The sequence below is a fragment of the Leptosomus discolor genome, chromosome 2, assembly GCF_034619465.1.
Source record: "Leptosomus discolor isolate bLepDis1 chromosome 2, bLepDis1.hap2, whole genome shotgun sequence".
NCBI classification, from domain to species: Eukaryota; Metazoa; Chordata; class Aves; order Leptosomiformes; family Leptosomidae; genus Leptosomus; species Leptosomus discolor.
Genome location: NC_141392.1, coordinates 65322663 through 65333907, shown reverse-complemented (window position 1 = coordinate 65333907; position 11245 = coordinate 65322663). Strand labels below are relative to the sequence as shown.

The window sequence follows — 11245 nt, the reverse complement described above, 5'->3', positions numbered from 1 at the left end:
TTCAGGCCGACCATCGCATTTCTTCACAATTCTCTATATACTTTCCTCACCAGCTGTCACAGCATTGCCATCAGACAAAATAACAATATATCCAAGCTAAAAAAAGTTCTGTAAGATGCAAATTGGCAAATATTTTACATTGAAATATTCATTAGAAAAGCATAATTTTCTGGCATTGTCAGGTTCAGTGTTGCTTTTTGCTATTGCTTTTCATTCTGTACGTCATATTTTTCACTCTTTGATCTCATTAAACATACTTTTGATTTCACTGAGCAGAAAAGCCTGTAAGTGACAAACTTATAAGTGACAAGCACTAGTTGAAATGGAAATGGAAGGAGCAGCATGACTTTTCTCTGTCCCAGCTTCCCTCCATAGAGTGTGCTGGCATGGCTGGTCATGGGCCTATTTTGACCTCTGCACATACTGAAGGGGAGGGACAAAACTTAAGAGCTTTGGGTTATTATACAAAGGTGTCTAGAAGTTCAAAAGGAAAGTCTTTTCTGCTCTTTCTAGAGGACAATAAATAAACACGAATATTGTAATATAAACACACCTTGTTCAAGAAATTAATCTGTTGTATCAGAATAATTTCTTAATGATTAAGAGCAGGTATATAAACTGCTGTAAGTTTATATTAACTTAAGTCTTGCTCTTCTGTGCATTGCATACAAATAGCTATAACCAAAACACATACAAATCCCAATTTGGAATGAAAGAAGACTTAAAGCGCAGTAGTTGCTTATCTGCTTGAACCACATTTGGTAAATGAGTAAACAAATAGGTGTTTCCTTCATTTTCAGCTCTTACATCCGGCAGTTCAGCCTCCAGGCAAAAATTCAAAGCCATGAATCCAACCATTTAAAGCATGTTACTCTAAAAACAAATGAGTCCTGGAAGAGTCCTGTTGAAAAACTTTTCCAAACAGAATCATCTTTAATGCCCTGCGAAACCACATGTAAAAAAATGCATAAACAATTGGGTTAAATGTGGAATTTAAATAACCAAACCAAACCAATGCATCAATGAGAATAGGAGGTATCACGTAATTCATAAATGGATTGGTTGCTGTAAAGAAGAAGAATGGGCTCCAGCAGATGAGAAACACCCCCATTATTATGCCTAATGTCTTGGCAGCTTTCCTTTCTCTGCAGAATGAAATGTGGTGCTTCATTTCAAATCGCACCTTTTTTTGGCTAATTGCATCAATGGATCTTGCCTGCCTCTTGGCTATAGAGTATATTTTCCTATAGATGTACAGCATAACAAATCCAGGGATATAAAAAGACACAATGGAGGCCACAACACCTGAAGTTTCACTAAAAATGACAAAACATCCTCCTGCACAATGATTATAAATCTTTTTTGCCCCTCGCAAATTTAGGTCTAGAAAGATCATCCCAAAAGCAAAAGCAGCAGGGACCATCCAACTTACAAATATCATGACCAAGATAACAAAAGTATTTATCTTTGATTTGTATCTTAGAGGGTCACACACAGCATAGTAACGGTCGATAGATATGAAGGAAAGATGGAAGATGGAAGCTGTGCTCAGCATGATGTCCGTGCTCGTGTGGATCTTGCAGAAGAGGTCACCAAAATACCAGCAGTGCTCAATGGAGCGGACCATGCTGCAAGGCATGATGAGGAATCCCAGCAGAAAGTCTACTGTAGCCATAGAAAGTATCAGGAAATTGGTAGGTGTATGCAGCTGCTTGAAATGTGATACTGAGATGATAACTGTCAAATTTCCAACCACTGTGGCCAGAATAATGCAAACCATGAAGATATACATGGAAACTCGGATACTGTTTGACCAGTTGCTCCTTATGCAAGAGCCATTTACGGATTCACAGCACAGTTGCATCCTTACTGAGATCTCAAATCCATGTAGGTGTGCAGCACAGGTACTGTTTTTCCTAATGCTGAGATACATTTACAGCTGTTTTTTCCTTTTCTATACAAGGAGAGCTGCAGGGAGGAAAAAAAAGGGCAACTGTAAACAACTTCATTTATTTGAATTTGTAAGAAATTAACATTTCTTCGTTTATGAAGGATTAAAATATTTTGTTATTACACTTTTAACAGAATGACACTTTCATTATTAGATTTCCCTTGAAACTGGAATCTCATTTGATGAAATAAACTATGTAATGGGGTGTCCCCACACTAGAACAGCAGTGGCTCCCAGGGGCCTGCACTGGGAAATGTCTTATCTAGTGGACAGATGCGAAGTCTTTTTCATTATTTTCTGTTTAAACAGTCCTAGTCTTCTCCATCAAAATTGGTTGGAGTCCTGTAGCCTCACTTTGCTCTTGAAAAGCAGTAAGTTTAGATTCTGAAGCTCCCTGAACTTTTTTTTTGATACGTAAGTCCAAGATCTACTAGCCTAAAACACAAGGCTAAAGCCGAGGAGTCCATGCTCAGCCTCTCCTCCAGCCCTGTCCTGACAGCGGTACTGAGCCCACCGTGCATTCTGGAGAAAGCAAAAGTTTCCACAAGCCCTTGATTTTTAGGCAGATAGCACTGCCTCACCAGATCAAGTCTCACTGCAAAATTCTTGTAGGCTCGTAAGAAAAAGATACTAGAGGAGAAAAAAAAAAATTCTGCCCTTTTGCTGCCAAAATATAATAGAAGAGCCTGATTAATCTGAAGCATTAGCTGCTGTATAAGCAAATACGCTTGCTGTTGTGTTCTAGTTTATTTCAGAGCTAGTAGTTTAGCAGTTATGTGTATTTATGATGTTAATACTGTTTTTAGCCAAGGCACAAACATGGAGAGAAACATTTTCTGAACATTGGTTTAGTCTGCATCTGAGGACACAAATTTTGCTGTCCTCTTCTGTATGCAGTAGCACGTCCCTTTTGCAATTCTCTTTTTATGAAAGTACTTAAGCGCTTGGCAAGCAATATTCATTGTTGAAAAATCTGGTTTTCCCTTAATTAACAGAAAAATAGTATTATTGTGAAAAATAAAGAACATTAGCATATGCTATTCACTAGCACTATCGTTATGGTATAACATGGTTGTTTATGTCAGAAAAATACTGACATGGCAATTCAGTACTAATTTAAACCATTTGCTTCAGGAATTTGCTGCCTCTGGTTGTTCTTGATGGAACACACAGAACAATTAATGTTTTCCCATATCAAAACAAATGTTATTACAAGCACACCATGCCATTAGAAGCCCAATGGAAGCTGAATGGAAGCCGATGTGGAAGTATAGCTTGCAAAACCCTGGCAGCTACCACTAGCAGCCTGTGTTATACAGAGGGATTTTCAAGTAGTGTCATGCAGTGGCACCCAAGTGCCAGGGACAAAGTGCAGCCAGAGGCACTCTCAGGAAAACAGGACACATGGAATCTGAGTATATTTATTTACTGGTTGGGGTATCCCTTGCTTCCCCTTTTTTCTGCCTACTAATGTTTAACGCCATCTCTGCTCTTTTCCAGCTCACTTTAACTATCGCTTCATATATTTTTTCCTTCACTTTTGGTCTGTCTCTTCATGTTTCTTTTCCTTCCTATCATTCATTCTTTCGGCGCCTTCACACCCAAGATACAGGCAGCTGGATCTTTATTAACCCAAATTTTCAATTTTCACAGGAGAAAGAATTAAACACCAATTTAACTGTTTATACTGGACTTAATTATAAAAATTTCAAGCACATTCAGGTTACGAATGTGTCACATATAGATTTTGATCTTCATTTGTTTTATGTGTAAATAAATGCTATAAAGACAACAAAAAGAATTAAGGTGCTATTTCTAGTTTTCTGTTTAAAAGGTTAATAACTTCCCTATTGTTCTCTGACAGAGAAACTCTTTAGCCTAAAGAAATATGATCTCCCATGGAAACTGTTTTTCTTTTTTTTTTTTGAAAAAATCATATTTTCAGGGGATTTTGTTTTTTCATTAAACAGAAAGAAGAAACTCCAACCTCCAACCAAAATATTGAGCAAATTGAGATCAAGTGTGTGGCTTTGCATGAAATGGAAACAAAATAAATCAAAACTCATGTGGCAAACTGTCCAAATGAGCTAAACACTGAAGGTTTCAACAAGAAAGCAGAACACTTCCATAATTAATTACAAAGTTTAAAATTCACTAAGATGGAAATATGAAGACGCATACTTTTAAAAACCTGGCCTCCTACCTTTCTCTCCTCACGCTGGGTAGAAGTCTGCTCTTGACACTCATTTGTTTTCTGCTGATTGAGCAGCACCCCTTCCTTTTAAAGTCCATCTCAAAAGACAGCTGAGCCTCTTCACCGCCACGACAGTTCTGGCTAACACAAATTTGGAGAGGACAGGCACTTAATCCACAGCCGGAGCAGCCTCCTGAAGCCCTGGCACATTGCTGGAGGATGTTGGGTGCAATGAATAGCGTTCTTGGCCCCTCCTGAGGAGCAGCTGTTAAAGGGAATAGTAGCTCAAACTGTTTATTTTGTCACGCACTTAAGAACAACATCATGGCTCTAGCACACATATTTGTTTGATGGGCTTTATTTATAGGTAAATTGAACTCATTTGTAGTACGTTTATTTGTTTGATTAAACATTGTGGTCACATTGTGAGCAGCCGGAGATTATCTAGGCGCAGAACAAAAACCACCATGTAGTCTCCCTTCTGTAAGCTCCTAAAATATAGCAAAATACATATGTATAGGTAGGTTACAGCAGCAGGTAAGATTTCCTTGAAAAGGTATATTGTGTACAGAGTGACATGATGTGTATTTACTAGCCTAGTTCTGATTACTCTACTGAACAAACAGGTTTAATCTAACAGCCTAATCAGTCAACAGCTATTGGCAAGATACAGCTACTAAAAAGGTGTTTGAAGTAAACACCTATTATTGGCTGTGCTGGAGTCACAGATGAGAAGCATCAATTTTTTGCTGTGCAAAGGACCATGCAGCCTTTTAAAACAGCGATACTGCAGAACATAAAAGACTGTTAGTATGGTGACTGTCAGCTAAAGCCCAGTTATGACGGGTGCCTCAGGGACACATGGAACAAAGTAGATTAAGACTGCTTCTTACGAAGTATGCTACATGACCTGGGTTAGCTGCTTCATTATATTATGTGCATGAAAATCAAAAAGAATGCAAACAATTCAGTTCTTTTATTTTTATTGAGGCTGCACTCATAAAGGGACTGAGGTGTTGCAATGCAAGGTTCTCCTTGCTATAGGAAGAGAGTTTGCCAACTAAAAAAAGTGCAGAAACAACCATCAAGCTGAGTGAGCAACCACTTGAGGTAGTCAAGAGAATAGGTCAAAGAGAGGAGTCAAGTCCGATTGCTCAGAGAGAGGCTCAGAGAGATTGCTTGAGAGAGGCCTTCACCCTTCTAAGATTCATAGGTGTGGGCTTTCCTTAGAGCCAGGTACTTCTCTTTGAGGAGTGAAGGTTTAGGTCTTGGTAATTACCATCCTGATGCAAACATATTATAGGAAGGTAAAGTTTAGGGGAACAAATCTGTGTTGACTTACTGTGTACAAAACTCATAGTTATAAAGAATTCTTGTGGTCAGTGCATTATGAGGACTTAGTCAAAGGACATCCATGCACGCAGAAACACTGCTCTCCTGCTGCGCCTCTGCTTCAAGTGATGAAGTGGCCAGAACTCAAGGGGATGATCTGGAAAGGCAGCTCTGCTTGAAGTGTTTGTTTCGGAAGCAACTACCTGGCAGCAACCAGTCAAACACCTGGGGGACCCTCTGGGGCTGGGAAGCCTTTCTCTGCCCTAGGCAGCTCTGCTTTGCTGCAAACAGGCAGGCAGCACCCAGCTGTGAGGGCTGCATTTTTGCTCTACCTCCTTTCACAACCAGATTTTGAGTCTGGTCAGGGAGCCTTTCCTTTCAGTTTCTGACTTGTAATAAAATGCAAGAACAACTTGCCATTTTTCCTTTCACTTGTGACATTTCCCCAGGAGGAAACTTGCTTCATTTTAAACCTGCTGAGGACTTTGGAAGGGTTAGGAGGTCTCAGGGAGGTGAAATAAAAAAAGGAAGAGTCAAAAATTCATGATGCAAAACAATATGTTGTAGGGTTATTATATTTCTCACATGGCTGTGTGACAGTCGTATCTTGTCTGCCTGCACTGGTCATGCACCATGCACTTAATGCTGGAATATGGTGGTGGAGGCAAAGTTCAAATAACAAACTTGAGAGCAACCAGTTTGAGCGCAAGTCCCTTGGGTAGGCCATATTTGCTCTAGCTGACTACCAGCAATGCCTATATTATTTAAAATAATTACATGTATTTTAAAAAGAAAAAATGTAGAGAAAGAGGCCTGGTGACACTAGAGGTGAATTTTGTCCCTGATATCAGCGTGGCTGGGATCTCACCTTGACTTCACCTCTAAAGAAGAAAAGACTCATCTGTGGGGCTGGCCAGCCTTCCTGCTCCTACCAAAATCCTCTCAGGGACAAGGGCTGCAAAACACCTACCATGTGCTTTCCAAAGCTTAGGGGAGAGAGTGGCCTGGGGCTGGTTTGTGAGCACACCTGCCCACATAAGGGATGGGACTGGTTTGGGGTCCAGCAGGTGCCTTTGGCAGCCCTGCTGCAGAAGAAGGCTGCCCACAGGCAGAGCCACTGGAGGGCACAGCAGGATGTCTCTGTATAGACTGTTTTTGGAGATGCCCTTCAATCTTCTACAAAACACCAACCCATGGGTATAGCACTTAGCATTCAGTATCTCTAAATGCGCCAGCTCGTACTACAAAACCCATATGTGCCAGAAAGGAATGAACCATAGGCCTAGAGGAAGCTGCGAGCATGAGAGGGGTGGTATCTAATGGTATGTTTACTGAAATAAATGTCAAGTAGCAGTTTCTAAGATATCAAGATAATTATGTAATTAAGCAGGCCAAATTGACAACTAATTTAGAGCAACAAGGAGCACTTTGGTAACAAGCTTCCATGCTGTTGGTGCAGACAATTCAAACAGGCATTTTCTTGAGGCTTAATGCTGATGTGGGTCATGAAAATATTCTCGAACTTGCTAATTACAATATCAAAGACAAATATGTCAAGCTCTATTTCTGGGAGACCTCAGAGTACTTATAAATAGTCAGTGTTCAACGGTTGTTTAAGTCTTTAATATAGTAGAGCAGTTATACATCAAAATTTGAAGTAAAAACGTGTCTAAAAAATTGTTGCTGTGGCTTTCTTTTCTGCAAATTTTATATTTCTGCAATAATTAGTTTTCAGATTTTTGGAAAACCAAGAAAAAGAAAAGTTGTTACACTGTCTAGCATACCTTGGGCCATCTACACTTCTTGTTTGTTTGTTGTTAAAACATAAAATAATTTAAATAGAAAACAGCACAGAAGGGAATGGAAATAGCACTTTTGCCAGACACCAAACCCATTTGAACAATGTGTTAAACAATTATTCTGTCCTTCGTAGTCAAGACTATGGAAGGGACACTGGAAATGAGAAGGAACACAGTGAGGCTCAGGGATGAGAACTGTCACCATGAAAAAAAGTAAGACAGGACAGCATTGATTTCTACTGTGACTCTGTTAGCTTGCAATTCTATGGGTACAGTTTGTTCACTCGGCAGAAAATATTTTACAGTATCCATTAGACAGAGGAAAGTTTCTTGTTTTCATATGGTTCATTTTAAAAACTGTCTGTCTGTGAGGGGAACCATAGATCTAAACCTACTGGAGGCTCTAAGGTGGCCCCATGATTAGAGAGGAATTTTGAAAGTATGTAACTCCAATCAGCATTTATGCAGTCCTCAGGAAAAAAAGCAGAGCATTACAAAAAAATATCTTCTTGAGTTTCCATTCATATGTTCGAAATCTCATAGAAAATGCGCAAATTCCCAATGAGCTATTAGTTCAAAATAAATATTTCATTACACGGGTTAAATGAGAAGATGTGCCAACTACTAATCTGAATGCTATTGCTGCAAACCTGGTGCAATTCCACTGAAGACAATCTGAAAGTAGCCCAGATTTATACGAGAGGAATTTAAAGAAGAACGGATGAGATGAGTGACCTCTAGATCTTTTCCCATGGTTTATATTCTTACTTTTCAGTGGGAACCATCGCTTTTCCCTGCCAAGTAAAAATAGCTGTTTATTCAGTGTAATGCGCTGTTTGTGCTCTTTCTCAAACTGTAGTGCTTAGGATTGGGACTATAAATCCAGACCCCAAGACAAATGCAAATCTCTGACATGCATAGAGGAACAAGAGATTCCAAGAAAATAATTTTTTACAGCAAAGCAAAACGCATCCGTCCAAAGCCAAGAAAATATCTCTGCATGGGCTGGGGGTTCTACAAATTTGATAGCCCTGCTAAGTAATGCCGTAACTCAGTCCTCCACTCGGCAGCAAAAGCCGCCCCAGCAGACAGCAGTGCCAGGGCTCCCTGGAGGGCAGGAGCAGCCTCTAGCCTCTCTCCCCAGCAGGGCGAGTGAATCCCCGCAGCTACGGTGTGGGTGCAGAGCAGAGGCATCTGCGCAGCAGGGAAGGTCCTCTGTGCCTCTCCAGTGTTCCCGTGCACCCACCAATCCCACTAGAATGAATTTAGGACTGCAGATGGTTGTAGAAATTTGGTAGCCTCCAAACAAAGGTGAATGTGGAGGAGGGAGGCAGTGAGCAGTAAGCAGGTACGATCCCAGCTTTGTCATTCTGCATCCTCATGGCCCTGGAATAACTTTGCAGAAAGTAAAGAGCCTTGCTCTGAATTCATAGCCGTGCCTGAAAAGAGTTTTGCCTGCTACTCTCTTTCAGCTATTAGGAATGAATGGCTTTTTAAATCGTTCTCTCAGCCACCACCAAAACTTTATTGCTTTTGGTGCTATTGCTGTTCATTACAGAAAGAACGCAGTGATCTGTGCAGAATAATGACTATTATCTTCAGAACTAACTCTAGAAGTTTAATCTTTGAAACAAAATAATACCCCAAACTAGCATATTAACAGCCCACTATATTTCAGACTGTGTGATAAGAAGACAGTACCTGCTCAGGAGTTACTGCCTCATCACAAACCGGTGCAGCCTGCGGATACAGCGTGATAGTGACTCATCCCACATGAATCCCCCAGCTGAGTGGCTGCGCCCTTGGTCTGACTGGTTTACAGCCTGATGGAAAAATCTCATCAACAGGATGACGTAAGTATTAAATATTCAGAAAAGATAAGCAGATAATAAATCTATTCTGACACGAGCCAGTAGCATATGCAAAGATGAATCCATTTGATTTAAGTTAAAGCCAGGCTCATGAAAAGAAGCATACAGCATAAAGACAAATGTTTATTATGGTCAAGGTACAGATGAAGCTAAAAATACTGAACTGTTTTTAAGATAGGCTGATGTTTCTAGCCCTCCTTTCAACTTTGTGTAATGTTAACGAACTATAGTAATTTCCATTATCTTGGAAAATTTGATTTGTCTATCCCAGACTGGATATTTAAAAAAAAATTCAACCACAATATTTCAACAGTATCTGAGAACAAGGCCAATTAGAAAGATATTATTTCCTCCTAATGAAAAAATTCTGCTGTCTTTTATTTACAATGCTCTGGTGTTTATATGCTTTGTAGCAGGGACTTAAGAGATGTTGATTGCCTATTTATATATATTTGGGTCAGTTTCCTGCTTCTGCTCCTCTGAGGTTTCTCTGAGCCCCGAGACCCCTGTGGGGCCCAGGCTTCAGCCTCTCCCTGGGGATTTGGGATTGGGGTGGTCTTGGGAGATAGGAAAGTACGGCCATGGCAAAGTGGCACAGGGGACATGCAGCTGAACAAGAGGGACAACTCTTGGTGCAATGAAGGTCTTGAAATGTCATATTCTGGTGTGGAGATGTGGCTACTCTACTGGAAGCCACCGAAACCTAAAATTTCCAATAAAGGCTTGTATGTCAATAAGCAATCTCCTGGACTACTCTCTGTTGCCTTTCACAAATGCTGGATTTGACTACAACAGACACATGCTGTTTTCCTAAAAATATTGAACAAGTTTAATTGTTTCTGATTATCCATGTGCAAGCCCGACAGACTGCAGATGCCAATGCTGCTGCACTGTAGGCCATTTTTAATGGAGGGACCTGCTGGTGCTATCCTTGGCTTCCAGAGTTGCTTGCTGCTGCAGGAAGCAGCAATGCTGCCCATGAGCATTGCTGGTATCATTGGCACTGCAGGAACAGCAACTCAAATAGTGCAGAAACTACCAGTGTCAGAGTCTATGCCCTTTTGTGCCCACCGTTTGCTGCTCAGTCTCAGGAAGATGTGTAGGGGCAGCCTGATTTTTGACCAGAAGAGTTTAATTTATCTTCTTGGTAGCTGTTGTACGTCATTTGAATGTGCTTTTTGGGTCGCCAAAGAAGAGGTAAGGGTGCACTGGAGTCAGTTTGAACTTGCTTTATTACTTGTTATCAAGTTCCTGCTTGCTAGCCATCACCTGCCCGATACTCATGAGACTGAGAGGGAACAGATGGCAGCAATAGGTTTAGCTGTGCCTCTGTTAGCTTGCGTAACTTTTTGTTCATGCAGGTGAGGGTTGGCAAAGAGAAAATAAATATATAAATATATATATATATATCACCCACTCCCATCCCCCTCTTTTTTCCCCCACCGTAGTCCATTTTGTTCTTATCTGCAATTGTTACTGCTTCTTCCTTCTGTGCCTTGCAAGTCTTGTTGCCCCAGCTGCCCACATGGACTAATGCCCTAAATGAACCCTTGTACAGGCCCCTTTTCTCCTTTCCCTCTTTTCTAACATGCTCTATATGCATCTGTTACCACACGATATTAGGTGGGTCATTTCGTACCACAGGTTTTGAAGCTTTCACTGAACACGTGCTCCTCATTTTCTGGGTGCATGCCAGGTAGTCAGCATTTGCAACTGAAGCCAGTGATAGCTGTGTTTTGACTATATATAGTATTTTTGTAATATGAATTATTCTGGCATCTCAAGTTAGCCGCCTAAATTAGTATCCACTGTAAACATCAGTTTCTTTGCACTTCATCTCCTCCTCTACTTTGTAGGATAAAAATTTCTCCTAGCTTCATGGAAGTGCTGTGATTGCAAATATTTGTAAGACATCAAGATATTATCTAATGACAAGCCTTGGCAAATCAAGGAGGGGTACGGGTCATGATCTTGGTGACAGAAGAGCAACTATCTGTAAGAAAAGACTTAGCAGAAAACCACTGGCATCATAAGACTCCCTTGGCAAAACACAAGAGTGGTTACATTAAGTGTTGCAAGACCCTCAAATGTGAGAGGT

At 40.6% G+C, this 11245-nt stretch overlaps 1 protein-coding gene across 1 annotated transcript; it reads right to left on the bottom strand.

Moving 5' to 3' along the window:
* Positions 1–868: 868 nt before the first annotated feature.
* Positions 869–1864, bottom strand: LOC104344395 (trace amine-associated receptor 1). Its single transcript, XM_009948519.2, has one exon. It carries the CDS (start codon positions 1862–1864, stop codon positions 869–871), a length of 996 nt encoding a protein of 331 aa, XP_009946821.1.
* Positions 1865–11245: the final 9381 nt, after the last annotated feature.

Bases quoted from the DNA above. Each gene is read 5' to 3' on its own strand.
- LOC104344395 (XM_009948519.2), bottom strand. From the start codon at position 1,864: ATGCAACTGTGCTGTGAATCCGTAAATGGCTCTTGCATAAGGAGCAAC.